The sequence below is a fragment of the Aotus nancymaae genome, unplaced genomic scaffold, assembly GCF_030222135.1.
Source record: "Aotus nancymaae isolate 86718 unplaced genomic scaffold, 86718_ANA_hifiasm-v0.15.2.pri h1tg000010l, whole genome shotgun sequence".
Classification (NCBI taxonomy): domain Eukaryota; kingdom Metazoa; phylum Chordata; class Mammalia; order Primates; family Aotidae; genus Aotus; species Aotus nancymaae.
Genome location: NW_026988421.1, coordinates 53,809,554 through 53,828,826, shown reverse-complemented (window position 1 = coordinate 53,828,826; position 19,273 = coordinate 53,809,554). Strand labels below are relative to the sequence as shown.

The 19,273-nt window shown below is 36.3% G+C and overlaps 1 protein-coding gene across 1 annotated transcript in view; it reads right to left on the bottom strand.

The window, feature by feature from the left end:
• Positions 1–1,304: 1,304 nt before the first annotated feature.
• The window catches only part of CABCOCO1 (ciliary associated calcium binding coiled-coil 1), a 102,556-nt gene continuing 84,587 nt past the window's right edge, over positions 1,305–19,273 (bottom strand). The window contains exons 6-8 of the mRNA XM_021675770.2: positions 7,712–7,834; positions 6,904–7,044; positions 1,305–1,857 (exon numbers count right to left, since the gene is read on the bottom strand). Of these exons, the coding sequence (XP_021531445.2) occupies positions 1,783–1,857; positions 6,904–7,044; positions 7,712–7,834 (339 nt within the window). The 3' untranslated portion in view covers positions 1,305–1,782. The remainder of the gene's footprint in view (positions 1,858–6,903; positions 7,045–7,711; positions 7,835–19,273) is intronic.

The following is a 19,273-nucleotide window of genomic DNA, read 5'->3' as shown; positions in this document are numbered from 1 at the left end:
GGGCAAAGGGTATTAGGGATGGGCAGTGGCATGTTGAGTCCTCACAACCACTTCAAAATAAGTATTACTTTCATTTAATAGATGAGCAAATGGAAGTTGAGTAGCCTGTCCAAGGTCACACACTCAACAGTGCGAAGCCAATAGCACACTGTGGAGGTCTCAGTCTAGAGGCCACAGCTTTAGGCATGCTTACATATATTGTCTATATATAGTATATAGTAAATCCCTATAGTATATATACCTCTATATATACTGTAGTATATATACCTCTATATATATATACTAAATCTCTATAGTATTTAGGGATCCTAGTGCTCTTTTGATTCAGTCTTACTGATACTTCTGACTGATATCTTTGCTCAAATAAGCACTCTTTATTAGAAATGCAGGCCTACTCTGTGCCAACAACTGCACTTGAAGCTGTTTTTGGTGATTTCTGGAAGCTCCTTTATTCTACATTTGCAGTCTCCTCAGTTTCAGTTTTCTCTGGAGAAAACACTGCTTGATGGAATCCAGACCTGATGAGCCCTCCTACTGATCTACAGCCATCAACGTTTTCATTCAGGAAGGACAGCTCAGAGAAGAAACACAGCTCCAGGCCTTCCAGTCTTGGAACTGCAGGAACAATAAACATTGTTTTACCTTAAGGGGTACTCTTCTTTTGCTGATCAGTGTAGTCAGAAAATTACCAAATGCTGTCAGATCTGCCTGTGCCCCAATGAATATATTTTGGGAAGTTTCTTTGAACCGATGGCGAAAGTAGGGTTAAAGCTGATATTCAATCAAGTGTCACCCAGATCCAAGTACTGTATAACCTGGAAAAATTTTGAAGAAATTCGTGCCTCCTAGTAATACTCTCTGTTCCAGTATATTCTGAAGTATAAGAACTTTGGAAAAGACTTTGGTAGTAATTAATAAATTTGTCCAACTGGGGACAATCAGCTGGCAAATTGATATTTTTCTTTTGAAATTATATTTTAATATAGGTATTTGAAGACTTGAGATTTTAAAAAATCATTCCACTGCAATATAATGGTTAATTCTGGGAGCTCTGTGAGTTTGATTTGTATTTAAGATTTTTACAATCTATATATAGGTTGGTCTTTAATAACCATTTAGACATTGCTTCTTTTTATATAGGTCATGTATTCTCCTGGGAGAGTAACAAGATTAGAAATAACAAATACAGTACAGAATAAATTAAAGTGCTTCCAACTGCATTATATAATTTCGGAAAATTGGTTTCACACTGAAACATTTAAATAAGAAAACCAAATGATATCAGAAAAAAAAACCCTAGTATATGCATTTGAATTGCTATTGTTTAATAAATTTTATCCTCAGCAGTGTGGTATTGGTATATTTTCACAATGTTCCAGTAATGTGGCAGTTCATTTAGGTCAAAATGGATAAAATTATTATCATTTTTCTTTATTTCCAGTTATTTAAAAAGTTGACTTCATTCTCCTTGAAGATGAATAACATTTATTAGTCAAAACGTCAAAGGACTATCGCCAAAGTACTTTTTATATATAATTCTCCAAACTCTTGTATACAAAATATTCTTATTATGCTTGGTGCAGCCCATCAGAGGCTGTTATGGGACAGGAGATAGCAAAATTGGGACCAATACTTTTCTAATTACTTAGGATAATAAAAAGTGGGGCTTGGTTTTCCTTTCACTGCTAAGTGATGGAGATATGACGCTCCAGAGAGTCTATTATTCTGGCTGGTTTTGTTTGTTTCTGTGAAGTTTAGCATCACTCTCCTTGTACGGAGTCCTCAGGCCTTTTTCAGTTTTTCTATTCGTGCATTAAAGGCCTCTTCCTGTATTTGCAGTTTTTCGTTTATCTCGGTCTGTGAAGACAATCATAAAAAACATGGCTATGATGGAGCTATCTTTTGCTGCACATTGTCTTTGTGGTTTTGACATACTATAGTGCCTAAAGACAGACATTATCCCTCACACACCTTCCTGTTTTGCAGACATAGCTGTGTTTCAGCCTGTAGTGATGTGATAACACTTTATCATATTTCTCTGCACATTTCCAATGTATAGCATGTCTGCTATGAACAGGAAGTGGTATTTGGACAGCCATTTTTCACATAGCCTTGTGTTGGAAGATAGGATAATTTATCTGTATTTTCAGACAGACTTTACCAATGAGTACCGAATCAGAATAACTGCTTTGGGCTCAGTTATTGTAGTGTTGTGGGTCCCTCCACCCATCTGCAATGGATGTCTGTGTCTCCTTGTAATTCATTCTAAATGAGATCCCAGGAAGCTTCTGTTGTGAAATAACAACACAAGTAATCTTACAATTAGAACAATTTCCATAATTAAGAGTATTCATCATACATTAGAACCCTTGGAATGATGCCACTTTGTGGTATATTTTTGGTAGAAAGAAGTAAGCAGTGCTGTCAGGTTTTGTGGTTGCCGAGGTGGTGATAGCATTTTGCCTCTGGCAGTGATCTTCTGTGGACTCACATCAATACCTGCACAATTCCAGAAATACTTTCACATTATCTGAACATTAGTAGCCCTGGAAATGTCCTCCCTTTTTCACAAGGGATAATACAATTATGTAAAGAAAAACCCAGTGGGTTGATGTGGTAAAATTTATGTTTTTGTTCTTGTTTAGGTGCTTTTTAAAATGTCTAACACTGTATAAGGAGTATATATAAATATAAACATATTTATATATATTTGTAAATATATATTTACAATAAATATTTATAGATATCTATATTAAATATATATTTACAATGGATATTTATAGATATCTATAAATTTATGTAAATTCAAAGTTTAGATTTCTAATAGCTATAACATTATTTGGGGGCTTCAGGGTAACTGTACTTGACACCTTTTATTATTTTAATTTAGATAGAAGACATTTAAAAAATATTAAAAATACTGTTTTAAGCCCAGATATACTTTTTCATATTTATTTACAAGAGTGTAATTATAACAGATAGTTTTGAAATGTCCATGCTGCTTTATCTGATGAGATTTGATTTCACCTCACAGTAAGATTTGATATTTCTGGAAAGACTGTATGCGTGCCAACAATTATGGGTTCAGAATTCACATAAGTATCAGTCTTTTCTGGTTCAAGCTTTAGTAAACCTTGGAATCAAGCTCTGGCCTTTGGCTTCTTACCTTTTCCTTTCTTGGTGGTTGGGTGGAGGAGGCAAGGAGGGTCTGGAACTGTCCTCCAGGTCACAGAGGAACTCTGTCTTTCTTTAGGATGCACTGATCCTAAAGAAATCATCATCTATGCATGATTTTACATAGGGTTGAAAGGAGCACTGGTCTCAAAGTGGGGAAATCTAGGTACTAGTTCAGCTGCATAGCCTAAGGTAAGTCATTTCACCCCCACCTGGGATGTTAGCTCTTACCTTAAAAACTAAGTAGGGGAATAGGATTATGTTAACATCACACTCTAGTTTTTGAATTCATAATTCCAATTTCCAATTTCGTTATATACTTCACCAATGTTATCTTTTGTTGTTATGATGTCATGAAATACTTAAAAATTTTTGTTACTTCTGCCTTATTAAAATAAATTTATGGCATACAACATATTGTACCATATAGGGATTAACACAGTTTGAAATAATCTTATCACAATTCCAAAAGATTGGGAAGAATTGCTCCACTCAAGCAATCAATTCTTCCCATTTTCAATTAACGTTGCTCTGTGACCACCGGTAATCTCATTTCTTTTCAGCTAAGGATTGATGTACTTATCATCTACCAGTTTCTATTTCACCACCTAATAGGGATTTTACACTAACTTGGAGATCTTTCTGGTATTTTACTGAGACAGCATTTGTCAGAACAAGTGTAGGCCTTGGGAAAAGGTTCATGAAGGTGGACCTGAAAGAGTGGCATACTGACAGAGATGAGTAATGTCTCAGATCTCCAGACTTTAGTGCTTAGTACTTTAGTGCAGTCACAACCAGCAGAGTTTGGATCTAAAGGCTCCACGTCTAGTCAAGAACTGGCTGTCATTAGCCATGTCTCCTTGTCATTCTTCAGAACCTTGCTGAATAGACAAGCAATCCTGCAAATTCTATGGTTGGGTCTGGTTCTTTTTTTTTTTTTATAAGGAAAAAAATGGAGAAGCCATGACCTGGGTTCAGTAGTCTCTCATTGACCACTTCTTTGAGGTGATCTCATGCTCAGCTTTTCTAACCTGGAAAATTCAAGTTGACCTAAAAACATCTAGAGTTCTAAGATGGCAAACTTCCCCCAAAGTTTTTACATTATTTTACCCTATTGCTTAGACAAGGGCCAACAGCCAACATTTAATGTAAGAATTTAGTGTTAGCATTCATATTTCTCTGAAATGTAATTCTTTAAATATATTTAAGTTTGCTCCATTGGGTATAATTTTTATTATACAACTCAGGGCCAAAATAATTTCATTTTGAATGTATCTTTAAAATTAAAATACCTAAACTATATAGGCTTAAAATGTTTGCTCTGTTCAGTATAATTTTAATTAACATCTCAGGGCCAAGACAACTTCATTCTTAATAAATCTCTAAGCCATAAAGGGAGTGAATGGGAAAATCAGTGAATTAACATAAAAAACGTAAGGATTCATACTACATTTTCAGAAATTTCTATATTATAAAAGGTAAAATATGCCTGAAACCACATAGAAAAGGAGTTTTGAAAAAAAACTGTACTTAAGGAATTACTTACTGCCATTTTTTTTTTGCAAAAATTGTAATAAAGCATGACTTTTAAACAAAATAGGAGAAAAAACTGTGGGAAAGTTTAAAATCCCTTACAAGTAGCAATTCATTAAATCTTCCTGCAGCAGGTCGGTGTGTTCAAATGGCCTATATACGCTGACCACTGACATATAGCTACCTTTGAAAAGGGATATGGCAGTTCTTAGAGCCAGGAACACTGGAAGGCAGGTTTTAGAAGTGGAAAATAACCTACACATCTAAAATAGGAAGAGGAATTTAGGTAAGCAGAGAGTAATTACCCAACTTGGAATTTGACCAAAACACAAGGGTAAACACAGAAAAAGTGCCATACCATGGGAGTATTAAAACCCAAAGTAGTCTGGTTGTGATATTAGAAGTTATGAGTTTTTTGTGGATAATACTGGAATTAGAACTAGAACCCAGGTCACAGTTCCCATTCGGGGTCTTTCATCAGTTGTTGACCCTGGAAACTCTGGACAAATAACGTAGTCGTTCTGTGTCTCATTTTTCAATTTATCAGGGGAAGTGTCTGCCTAACTCACATGGAGTTTACTAGGATTGCAGAGAGAAAATACATAAAGGGGTCTGCCATCTTGAACCATTGTATAAATCCACATCATCATGCTATTTCATTGAAAAATTGGCAATAATTTGGCCCAGGCTGATGTCTACAAGTCCACTTAATATAGAAATGATTGTGGCACCTAGAGATCTGCATCCCTGTCCTCTGGTCCACATCCTCTCCATGCCTAATTACATTTAGGTGAGCAAGCTATTGAACTTCCAAGATGGCTTCAGGCCAATGGGAAGATAACACGCAGACACATAGTTATCATATAGAGTAGGGTTATAAATGCTGCAGACTGTAATATTTAAAATAATTTCAATGAAGAGCTAAAAACATACTGTTCACTACATGGAACACAGCTTTGGTAAAGATGTTTTCAATTTTGGCGGCCTGCAAACAATGCAATTACTGTCTAGTAGTTCCTCGGCAATAATTTCAGAGCTGCATGATCGCAAAGGAGCCCAGAGCCATGATTATACATAAACTATATTTAGATGAAATGTTATCAAATCTAAAAAGGAGATATATTCTGAACTCAGCTTAATTCAACTGCACTCTGCCCTTCTACACAATAACCAGTTATTACATTCATGGGGTTGTTAACAATAAAGCTTTGTGTAAAACGTGTTCTTCCACTATTTCTGGTAAACACTAAACACCCCTTATTAAGCTGAGGACTTTGGCTGAGTCTGTTGGCACCGAATCATTAAATGTTCGTGTAAATAGTGCAATAACATTTGATGACTAAAAAAGTAACAAGGTATGTTTATGCCAAGCTAATCTTTTGCTCTTTTTAAATTAGTTGTTAATACAGTGTGTTTTTAATATATGGTCTGCTATTCAGATGACAACTAAATGGTCTCCTGAGATGCATTAATATTTTAAATATGCACTATGATGTCCTCCTGATTTATAGTCATTTCTATAAGAAATTGCAAATTTACTCAAAATATGCATCTTACTTATTTAATCATTTGGCCTGAAAAATTATGTGAATTCCTGTAAGTCTTTGAGTGGAGGTAGAAATGGTTGTTTTTTGAACAGAAGGAGAAAGAACTAAGCATAAACCTAAGCCAGTTGACAAATCATTGGCAGCTGCTATTCATAGACTGTTGCCATCACCATTTTTATGTAGTTATTGGTGTAAACTGCTTAGCCATTAATGATAGGTGAAAAGGAATAAACTGTCTGAGAGGCAGTTTAAGGATCTGAAAGCCTTTAGAAATTTGGTGAGAAGACTTAGCTAAGAATTAAGGGTTGATCTTCGGTGTTTACCGTTTAGATATGCACTCCAATTCCTTTTGCATGAGCAGTGTTTACAGTTTGACAAGGTATGAATCCTTTACCATGTTATTTTTTGAGTTTTGTCGTTGATTTTGTTAACTGATATCACGCACCACACTAGATGCTGTTGGAAAATCTATTTTGTGATCTTACTGAATCTCTGATGACTCAACTGAGAATTACGTGAAGCTGTTAAATTGAACTTCATCATAAGCATCACTCATGCTAGCAGTGTGGGAGTGTTTATAGACATTAAGGTTAAGGTTGGCTAATTAACCTGTAATAAAGTAAGTGAGCATACTATCAATACTGAGTACCTGAATGCCGATTAAAATGTCATCTGTGACTTGATCCAGCACTGATTTTACATCTTCAATGGTGAAACCAAATGAAGGATCCACATCTGAGGTGTCAGTTTCTGGCTGAGACTCCTCAGGGCCTTGTTCTTGATCCAACCCCTAGAATATTGAAAGTAAACAACACTCAGGTGATTTCTAGAGCATTTGGTGATTTATACAGAACCTAAAACTTCTTTTTTAAAATTCGTTTTATTTTACTTTAAGTTCCGGGATACAGGTGCAGAATGTGTAGTTTTGTGACATAGGTATACATGTGCCATGGTGGTTTGCTGCACCTATGAACCTGTTATCTAGGTTCTAAGGCCTGCATGCATTAATGTTCTCCATTCCCTTTTCTGCCCACCCTTCAACTGGCCCGGGTGTGTGTTGTTCCCCTCCCTGTGTCCATGTGTTCTCATTGGAACCTTGAACTTCTATTGGATACTGTTCTAGCAGGAACAATGTCAATCTGGAGGGAGATTTTGATTTAATGTTACTCTGCATTTATATTATTATTCGTGAAGGTTGTGACAGATCAAGTCATGGTACCAACGTGGTGCCTAGGGGAAAGTGAAGGTGGAGATTAGGGAGGATGTGGTAGAAAAGATTAAAATTGCTGAACTACCATCAGTGGACCCATCTTTGATTCAACACTTAGAGAAATATTTGTATTTGGTTGGGGAAGTCAGGGGCAAAGAAAATGCAGAAAATATTTAGTACATTTCCTCCCACCCCAAGAGAATATAATGATGAGGTAGGTTGAATGAAAAGACAAAAAGAAACATACCTTCATTTCTCTATCCAATGTTGTGGGGGGCTCTATGAATGTTGAGTAAATATCAAATGAGATTCCTTCTTCCAGAGGTTCTGGGAAAGGGTCACCTGCAGGCTTGACAACCTCTATCACTTGCTGATGGGAAGAAAAAAGTTGAATTACGGCACAGCCTTTGGTGAGCAACCACAATTTTGGTCAGTTCCATTATATATGTACCATAGTTCCAAGCCTGTTACGTATGTACCATAGCTCCAAGTCTGTTATGCCACAAGTCAAAGTGCCACCTCCTTTGAATTTTTGATGCCACTGCCCTGTTGGTTCTCCAGTGCTTTTTGACCTCCATTTCTCAAAATTAACACTTCGTTTTCCCATTGTCTCAGTCTCTTTCTGTACTCTGTGGTTTAGGATTTCATGTAGTATCACCTCGGTCTTTAACTGTTTAGGGCTTCAGTATCCCCTTTCTCCTGACTAGAAGCTCTCTGTTGGTGGAGAACCAAGTTTTAGATGCTCTATATATCTTCTCTAGTTCTGGCAGAGGGTTAGGTGTTTAATACACTTGACATCCTGATGGGGATTGCTATTACTCAGCAGAATGCAGCTGCTGAAGTGGCCATCAAGAACTTGGTGATGAAGACAATAAGGGCTGCAAAGGTTAATATACGAAGCCAGTAGATGAGGGAGGAGATTTTCCAAAAATGCAGAGGGCAAGTTAAGACTACACCATGAGCATTTAACAATTCTTTAGCAACAGCGTGCCACTTAGAAGGAGACTGATGGTTGGTTAACACTGGAAATGAAGGAAAAGGAGAGTCAAGGAAGCCGACTTTGGCAGCACCCATCTCACCCTGACTCGGGGGAAGGAAAGCGGAGATGAGGGTATTAATAACATTAAACATTTGATTCATTTAATTAGTTGTTGTTCTAATTCCATGTTTAACAAGCAACATTTCAGTTATAATTTGAATTACCATCCCAATTGATCTGTAGAGACATGCCCACTTGAGAGTTCTAGTTTTCATGCCTACTACATGCCTTGTTGTAAACTGATGAATTGTTTAACTTTATATGAGCTTGTTACTGTGGCCCAGAGATGAAGTCACCCACAATATAGTGACAAAGTCAGGCCCTGAGCTTAGAGTTTCAAAGACAAGTTTGAAGAAAAACTTTTGAAAATGCATAAATTCAACAAATAATTATCATCCTGTGAAGCCTGAAAAAAAAAAAATGAACTAATCATACATTCATTTTTAATGTCTCCACAATATTTCAAATAACTTTGTATGTTACATGTCATCACTTAAATATTAATATTTTTATTTAGATAGGATTTGGAATGTACAGGTAGCTAAATTATTTTTCTGGTCTTTTGAATGCTTGTGTGTTTTGCATTGAATTAATATTATTAATTTTAACTTGATTTTATACAAAGTTGCTGCTTAGTATAAATACATAGAAGCCCCAACGTGTCCTAACTTTATAGCCAAAAAGATTTGGAAACCAAGAGGTTAAATGATTGGCCTAAGGTCAAATAATTAGTTCTTGACAGGGCTGGGAGTTAAACCCTGGTGTGTTGACTTCTTGTCCTTCGTGGTTTTCAGTAAACTGTAATACGTCATTAAGTTGCCATACTTGAAAATTATTGCTATTATTAAGCACTTTAATTTTTATTCTGTTAGGTGACATCATTCCAGATTGTTTATCTGAAGTCAACTAAATGTTAATCAAAATGGAATACTGAGAAAACATATCAGAACAGTTCTTTTCTCTTATGCACTTCCACCACGAGCCATTACATTTTTCCTAAATGGGGCATACAAGAATTTCATCTTCCGACAAAATGATCTGTACCTTTCTTCACCACTCTTGTTTTTCATCCTTTCTTTACCTTCTATTGCTCTTTATTTTACCCAGCTAGGAAAAGGAGACAGCTAAACATATTTTAGTGGCCTCTGAAATATTAGAGGTAAAATAAATAAGTTGCCCATGGGAATCAGAGACAAGAGAAGATGATGAGGTATTTACTTAGTGGTATAGTCTTTAATATACAGTGAGGAACAGAAAGTTTGGAGTGGGGGTGGTGGGGATGAGTGAGATACTGAAAAGAATAGAGAAAGAAATTGAATGGAGTTTACTGAATTTACTGCAGGCACTGAGATATTCTGCAAGATAAAAGTATTGTTTTTAATGCAGTAAAATTTTCTCTGGTCTACTGTCACCATATTTGTCTTGCTGCTGGGCTTGGCTGTACACAGGCTAGGCCTTCCTGCTCACTTGCCCTCACCCGCTGTGGAAGTTCTCAATAGGCTGCCTCTCTAGCCTGGTAGTAGCTGATTCTACCATTGGCCCTTTCCTACTTGTACCTGTTTCCCCATCAGGTAGTACACTTAAATGTAAGCAGGTATTTGTGTACCTGCTTCTCTCATTGCTTTCCCTCACATCTCTGTGCTCTGGATTTCTTTATAAGGCTTGTCTGAATGACTCACCAACTACTCTATTTCCTGGTCTTTGGCACTGTGTGTGTGTATGTGTGTGTGTGTGTGTGTGTGTGTGCTGTGCACGCACTTGGAAACTTGGAACTTCCCAAGGACCTGAAGCTCTGACTGAGAGTTGAGCTTTTCTTTGCCTTGATTTTTATGAGTGCAGCCCACACAACTATTAATTTGATTTAACTGGCACACAAAAACTTGGGGGTGACCATTTCTTTTCTTCAGGATGTTTTGCATACTATTAGTGAACCAAACCCTAGCTCTGTTTTTCTCTTTTATGAAGAATTACACTTAGCTGTGTTAGTGAGATACTGCAAGAGGAAAGAAATGTCCCAATTTCAGATGAGGGTAAATATAAAGTCTTTTCATTAATAATAATAAAGTACACTGTCAAATATATGGTTTGAAATAAACATAATGCCCAGAAGCATCACAGATTTTTTTTCACATTAAAAATGGTAGCCTTTTTAAAAAGCAAGTTTAAGGAAAATTAGAATCAATAATTGTGGTGAGAGCCCAGAGCCAGAAAATATGTTTAAATGAAACCGTCTGATGCAATAGTTTCTTTACAAAAATACAATTAGGTCTTTGTATTTTTTTTTGTAACAAAACCTCATGTTTTACAACATCACTGGTTCTGTAATAAAATCTATTTAAAACAGAGAGACATGGTCAGCTTTATTAAGTTAGATTTTCTGAAAGAACGTTATAATTTCCTCAAGTCTATGAATAGTTGAAGCAAATTAAATAAAGCTAGTTTTATAACTATTTTTATACATTCCTGTAGAATTGTAATTGTCTCATTTTTTTTCCCCTCAAAAGTCTAATACGTTACCTCTTAAATCTGGAAAAATAAAAACAGAAAAGGATCAAGAATGTTTATTAAAAAAACACTCCTATTTTGTCCCTTGATTTAGCAACCTCCCTTTTTGTATATGAGAATAGCACCCATAATCTTCAGATCAAGAAACAAAGGGAAGGCCTTTAAGTGAGTTGCCTGAGGCCTAATGCCGAGATTAAAAATCAGGAGTTTCTGATTATACACATGCATCCATTTGGCCAAATGATTGGTTTTGCTTGACTTTCAAATACCCCCTAAATATTACTTTGAATGTAAAGCAATAAATGTGTTTCTCTTGCCATTTTCGAATGCTTGAACACAAATGGATATAATAAAAACAATCATGTTGTTCCATGTGAATGCCATTTATATTTTTTCTGATAATGAGCAGACCATTTGAACTAAGGTGAGTACATTAAAAGCTCTAATAAAGAAGAGAATAGATTTCTAAACAGAATAATGGACTGTTAAGTGAACATACAATAAATAACATCTATAGATGTGGTTGCTAGAAAATTAGTTTTGCATAACTTGCCAATATACATTCCTCCAGATGTTATCTGTTACATGAAAATTAAGTTAGTTATATTGTTCATTATGTGCACATTGCATTAGTGTTATTTAAGATGGTTTACATCTTTAGTCGAATTGTGCTATGGTATTTAAAGTTGAATTGTGCTTTAAGTTGAATTGTACTATGGTATTTGAAGAATATAAAGTAAATGGCTTTTTGGCATAATTTAATCCTCATAAGTATAAAATTTCATTGCCAAACATTATGTATCTTAAAAAACCAAGGTCTTTATTCACAAGCCAAATAAAATAATAAGAAATCTTTAAAAAATTTGCATATTCAACATGAAATGGACATCCACCATGGGAATAAATACTAAGAATTTTGAAGTCTTTTGGAACTAAGTGCCAGGTCAGTTCAGATCTAAAAACATGCTTATAGGAATCAGATTCTGCTTCTAGATCTTACTGTGTCTGAGAAGTGGTATAAAGATTCTAACTAAAAATTTTTTCACTTCATGCTTTCTTTTTCTACTTTTCGTGTTAACATTATCAATAGTACGAACTCTGATGTGTTGTTTCACTTTAGTAATGCTTGTTTGGAGAGGGTGTAGGATTTGCATGTAGTGTTTGTGCCACTAAAATCTATGACTAAGGGGGTAATTATTATTAAAATCTTTTATTAAGTTTTTGGAGATATTAAAAGTGTGGTTGAGATGATAACTTTCCACTATTTTGAATAGCAGAAAGCAAGATAAATCTGCTCAAGCTTTTTTGAGCTACAGGCACACAGACAAAATACTGGTTTGCTTTGTAAAGACATTTGTTTGGAATTGTCAGATGATGACTTCATATGTAAATCAGAACTTACTATAAAATGTCAAAGTTTCAAAACGTAAACTTTATTGCAAACTTTCCTGACCATTAACTAAGGGAAAAAAAAGGCACAGAAATTCCTGTAATGTTTTAACTATTTTCCCCCCTTGAAGAAAGGCATTACTCATTTGCAAGTCTAATTAAGAAGTATTTGTGTGGTTCTGGAAATTTTTAACAAAAACTTGCAACCCACTGACCACAATATACTGCACGTAAACTAACCACATATGAATGCCACCTGCAAAATGCAATAAACTCTAGTAATGTCATACTGAGGCCATAAATTTTAAATGAAAAGAGGAAATTCAAAAGCCAAGATTATCAGAGAAACGAATTAATCTATTTTTAAAGTATTTTGCTTTTGTGTTAGGGCCATTACAAACTTCTCAATATACTCTGTAAATGTAGAATATCAATTCTGTTACAAGAGTCCTCCTCCCTCTTTGCATTTTTGACTTGGAAATAAATTTGCAAATGCAGCACATTAATTTTCTTTCCTATGCTTAATATGCAGTATTTACATTTTGAAAAGGTTCAAAATGTTGCCAGGCTTCTGCAGAGTATGAATAGACATCTAATAGCAAGTTCTATTTTTATCCACAGCATACTGGTAGTTTGAACATTTATAACTTAATAGAGCTTTGAGACCATCAGATCCACACATGCTAATCATCTAAACAGTGAACGGTAACACAGCACAACAAGTCAGGACAGGAAATGAAGATTACCCATTCCAGCTGAAGCTGCAAGGAGAAATTTAAGTTGGCAGGCCACGGTAAACCAATTTGCAATCTGGCTAGGACACTCCAGTTAACACCTTGTGCCCATTTTTATTTGTATCTCTTGATTTCATCTTGTTTAGCTTGGGTTTCAAATAATAATGTTTTAAAAAGTTAAATAATTAAAGAAACTGATTCCAGAGTATTTTAGATATCTTTTGTATTTTTAAGTGTACTCCTGCTTAAAGCCAATACTATAATTTGGAAAGAAATCTGAGTATTCCTATTTTAATGACCTCAGACAATAAAATCCTCTCTAATGAATCAGAAAAGGAGCACCTTCTTGTAGTGTAAGTGCAATTTAAAAGGAAAAGATGTTTTGATCTGGCTGTGGTGTAAACATTTCCTGAGGGATAGCACAGTTCTTCAGATACCCAGATATTTTCTAAAGATGCAATAATCTGGAAGATAGATCACTGAATTATAGGCTTTAGACTTGGCTCTATACCTAATTGTGGGATGCTAAGAAAATCCCTAGGCCTCAGTTTATTTATCTGTAAAAGGAGGATAATGGTAATTGCTACCTGGCTACTTCATTGAATTGTTTCAAGCACAAACTAGATAATGTGGAATGAAAATGCTGGGAGTTCTTCAAAGGGAAAGTATTATTAAAGCTCAAAGTGTATTATTATTATTACTTATAATTACTGTTATTATTGAAAGGATCATCTTTCTAATGCCATCATTGAAAGACAGACTAGAGTAGTCATATTGAGGATGCTGGTCCATGCTACTTTTATATGTAATTGTTAACGTTGCTCAAGCAGCCCAATTAACTCGGAAGAATTTGTTAATGAGGACATACCATCACTCTGTTTCCATATAGTGACAGTCTTTAAAATATCAAACATATATTCAATACCATGTTATTTGAAGATTTCCTTGGTCCCAAATGACTTCTCTTTTGAGATCTAGATAGAATGACATAATGAGGTAGATAGGTAGCATGATCAGGACTAGGGCAAGCCACCTATTTAGAAAAGGAGAGTGTTTACACCTAACTTTCCAATTAGAAGATCTGCCTCTCCACTTCCTCCACCCAATTTATCACTCTCTTTATCTTTTGTTTTTCAGCTTCAAATGTGGCCTGTGGTTGCCCCGATTGCATTTACTTTTAAGAGATTTCCTTTAACAAATTTTGTCAAAAGTAAAGAGTCAGGGCATACGGGGGCAAACTTTCAACGTCTCTCTCGTGAAAATGAAATACCGGAGCTCTTCAGCTACTGAATTCAGCATTGTAGTTTTGATTCTTAGATTGACCTTACCTTGCAACTTCCTCAGGGTGAGAGATGGAAAAGTATGGTTCCATTATGAATAGCTTAAAAAAATCTAATGCTTTTCAAAATATTTTTTAGAAGCCACTCAGAGTATATTTGTTTAGCTTACTGGTTATACTCTAAAAGGCATACCCTTGAATTCAGTATAAAATATTTCAAACAATTCTAATCATAGATTTTTGTTTGGTTTCTTCTAGAGTGTTTTGTTTAAAATTGAGGTTTTTAATATTAAAAAATTTGTTTTTATGGACATTGCATTTTCATTACATCTTCTGATAGCTTGTATTTCATGGCTCTCATATTTGAGAATACTCTTTTTGAACAAGTACCTATAATTTGCAGAAATCATATGAGATGATAAATTATAATGCTTAGAACAGGAAGAGACTACAATGGAAGAACCCTAGGTCTTTGGTTCGAGTCATTCTTTTTTCATGGACTTCCTGTTATTTTGACAGTTCAAACTACCTGAATAGGAGGAGGCTGAAACTATTTGGATAAAGCTATCAAGTAATTTACTTAACTTCAAAGCCTACTGATTGAACTGCAACGTCAGTCCTGAAGCCCGCAATTGAAAGGTGGGGGCGAAACTTCTTAAAACTATATTCGTTTAGAAATAAAACGCTTTTGGTGCTAAATTAAAATGTTTGTAATGTGCTATGAAATCTTTAGAGAAGTCAACCTAATATTATTATTTCTGACCTCTCAGAGCCAAGCTGTCTATTTTAAGTAATCTGACATTAAAAATGTGCTGACAAATATAGATTTGAAAAACAACACAGGAAGTTGTAAATCAGTTGGTAACCCTTAGCATCAAGGAAATAAGAGACCACGAAAACGTAGTCATTTACTTTAGTCGACCTCAGCCTTAATTTTTAACTAAAGAAAATTTGCGGAAAGCATGATGTTTACGTTTAGATATTTTATTCATAGTTTGTGTGTTTCCCTTTTCTCCAGTAGGCTCATAAATTATCAGGAAACACGTTGTTACAGTTATAAATATTTCCCTCTCTGCTTAGCTCTCCCTTGCCCCTACCCTTTTTCTTCCTTGTTTAAAAAAAATCTCATTTACGTAAGATTCTTTAACCGTATTAGGCACTTTTCTCTGGTCAGCAGGCAGGATTTTCTTGCTTTGGAGGAAACTACTGCCAATTAGTCGTATGTGCTTGGCATTCTAGAAACAGGACACTTTGAGTGAGCACCCAAGCCCTTCCTCCTATGTAAGGCAGCCTTTTATTCCATACATGGTAGATGTTATTATTTCAGTGACCTAAAGAAGCATGTCTTCCCTTATAAAGAATGGGTCTGCGTACTCTAAGTTTCCCTGGCTTTTCATGAAATCTGAAATCTTAGAAATTACCAAACTGATTTCGTGGACAAAGGAGTACATAGCAATACATGTTCTCAAAAGAGACCTTTCACCTACATTCTGCAAATCACGATAGTTTAGTTAAAAATAAACAAACTGAAATAGCAGCAGCTCTGAAAAATCTAGGTGGTATCCTTATTCCAGATTCGAATGTTCTAAAAATGTGGATTTTTTTTTTTCCCTTAACTGTGTAGTCAGAGTTCTGGATTGGCTCTGCGGCTCAGTTGAGAGTACGTCTGAGATGTGGTTTCTTTGTTTGTAAAATTAGGGAGTTGGACTAGGTCATCTTTAGTCCAGTTACAGATGTCGTAGCTTATGTTACTAAATTTCAAGTGGTTTTTCTCTCTGTTTATACAAAACTCAAAGTTGCTTGCCTGTGTAGATCCCCAGATTTAGTATTTTTCTGTCATGATGTAGAAGAATATTTGGATTACACATTTAGTGCTTACTGGAATCTTTGACAGGCTGAAGCTTGTCCATTTATTCCTCCTTAATTACCTTCCCCAAACCTGCTTGTCCTCCAGATCCTTTATCTTTTGGTGGCATCACTAGCTTCTCAGTTACTGGACTCAAAGCCTTGCAGCTGTCTTCAGTTATTCCCTCTCCCTCGTCCCTAACATTAAATGAGCCATAAAACTCATTGGGGGTATCTAGTGATGCCTGTCCTACCTGCGCCCTTCTTTTTTTTGAAGCCTTCAGCTCCATGTTCTTGTCTTCACAGATCTCGAGCTCCAGCCATCCTAGACGATTCACTCTTTCCCTGCTTGCCCAGTGCCTGCAGCATAATGGATGCTCCATAATTGTTATATAGCGGGGAGAGGGGGCAGAAGAGGGAGAGAGAGTTAAAAAAAAAAAAAGAGGCAAAGCAAAGCAGAGCAAAGCAAACCAAGGCATGGAGGAAGCTGCTGTCTCAGCCCGTCTTGCCTATGCTGCTCCCTCTGCTGGGGGCGCTTTTCCCTGCATCTTGCCAGACCATCTCATCCACCTGGACTTCCCACCCAGCTCAATCACCTCTGTGAAGTTTCTCCTCATTGCCCTGGTGCTCTCAGAGTATCATGCTTATTTCACTTCATTGTATGTGTCACATTGGCCTTGAGTTACAGCCAAGTAGAGTGATCTCTCGCCACTGCGTGGAGACAACTGGAGGACACGGGGCACGCCATATTCCTCTTAAGGACCCCTAGCTCAGGCCTTAGTACACAGTGGGCATTCATTAGATGTTGAGTATTTCATCAGAGTATCCACTCACTTAAAAATCTCCAGGGATGCCTAGTTTGTTAGACCAGCTACAAATCAGTTTAAATATTTGTCCTGAAAAATGGTAACACTTGGAGAAGCAAACCTAGTCATTGTATAGTTGCATCAGTGCAACTATCTGTATTTCGTATCAGTGGAGCCCTAGAGTATTTGTTTGATTAACAGAATGCCAAACAACCAAACCGATTCTCACTGATTTGGCTTCATTGATAGTTATTATTGTTATTATTATTATTATTACTATTATTTGAGACAGAGTTTCGCTCTGTTGCCAAGGCTGGAGTGCAGTGGCACAATCTTGGCTCACTGCAACCTCCACCTCCCAGGTTCAAGCAATTCTCCTGCCTCAGTCTCCTGAATAGCTGGGATTACAGGCACCTGCCACCACGCTAAGCTAATATTTGTGCTTTTAGTAGAGATGGGGTTTCACCACATTGGCCAGACTGGTCTTGAACTCCTGACCTCAGGTGATCCACCTGCCTTGGCCTCCCAAAGTGCTGGGATTACAGGTGTGAGCCACCGTGCCTGTCCCGATAGTTATTTTTAACTGACTTATAATTAAACTGTTTTATAGACACAGTAGAGTTTAAAATCATAAAGAGTTCCTCAGAGATACCACACCCCTCACCTAACTCCTGATGAGAGTAACATCAGGAGGTGAATTTCTAGGAGGGCTGACAAGTTGCCTGACTCTAGGGGCCACTGTTCACATTGCTTTCCGTAAGCCTCCTCTGGTCCCGCATTCAGAATATAATGTGAAAGGTACCCACTGGAGCTGCGAAATGGGGAGGCACTAAAGGCAGTGCTGGTCACCACCAGGGAAAACAAACTGATGATGAAAAAAAAAAAAGCAGCTCTCATTTATTGAGAGCTTACCCTGTGCTTGGGATTGGGCTAGTTAGAAAGTACGTTATAAATAGTAAGTCCTTCAAGTCATATTGCATTGCTAGGAAAGGTTTTATTGACTTCATTTTTTGATAAAATGCCAAAAGCTAAAAGAGGTTCAATAGCTCAGCCAATGCCACACAACTAAAACATGGAGAATTCGATCAGAACTTGAACCCGGATCTATCTGACTCTGAAACCCACGCGCCTAACCTTCAGGGGAAGGGGAACCCTAGTACTTCATTATGGATTCCAAAAAATGTTTCTCTCTAATTTATATGTGAGGAAATACAGCTTCAGAAAAGTAAAATGACGTGCGTATACCAGAGTTGTGAAAACAGGCATTCTCTGGTAAATTCAGAAAAAAATATTTGTTCACTGGTTCTACACTGTGTTGGCACTAACCACAGTGCATTGTTCCAAAATAAGTCAATGAAAGTCAGGAATGAAGGACTGAATACTTTTTAAAGATGTCAAGATATAAAAAGCATTGCATGTATAAAGAAATCTGAGAGCACGCTTAATTCATTTGTGTAAACAGGAAAGTACAGGGGCATCAGTTTGCTTTTGGCCACTAAAACTGCATGCTCCTGCTCAAATGGCAATTTGTCCTATTTGTTATAATTGTAATTACTGTTTTCATTGGAATCACAGTTTTCTCGAGGAACAGGCATACAGAAAAACAACCAATAACCTAGAGAGTTAAAAAATACATAGAGGAATGGGATGGTCGTGTGACCAAAGCTCTTGTGATTATTCTTCCACTGTGTGCTGTAATGTGCTTTAAATCCATTTCCATATTTTTAATTAACACTTACTTCCAAAAAACTTTCTGGAGGCCATTTAAATCACAAATGGGGGAAAAACAAATTTACTTTATCAGAAAATTGGCTATAGACTATTTTGGTGGCTTTTATTATTTTTACATATTAATGATTAAAATTAAATATAGCCCGATTGTTCACAACATAAGGCAGTGAAATAATTTCCATGGCTGATATAATTTTAAAGTCAAACCTGAGTGAATAAGATATTAGTTCTGTGGTGGATGAGTCTCGTCGTCCATCCTGCAGCTCTGATTCCTGATCAGACCCATGCATTTTGTAAAAGGAATTATACAGCTGGAACAAGTTACTCTTCTAACAGAGACCCAGGGGTGCATTGGCTTTTTCTCATCAGTGGTCCCACAGGGCCTAGAGTGCTGCTTCTGCCCTGTGCATTTTAGGCACCTATTTTCATGGTTTGAATAATTTATTTTTTTTAAGTCAGAAACAGAGAATGCAATCTTACT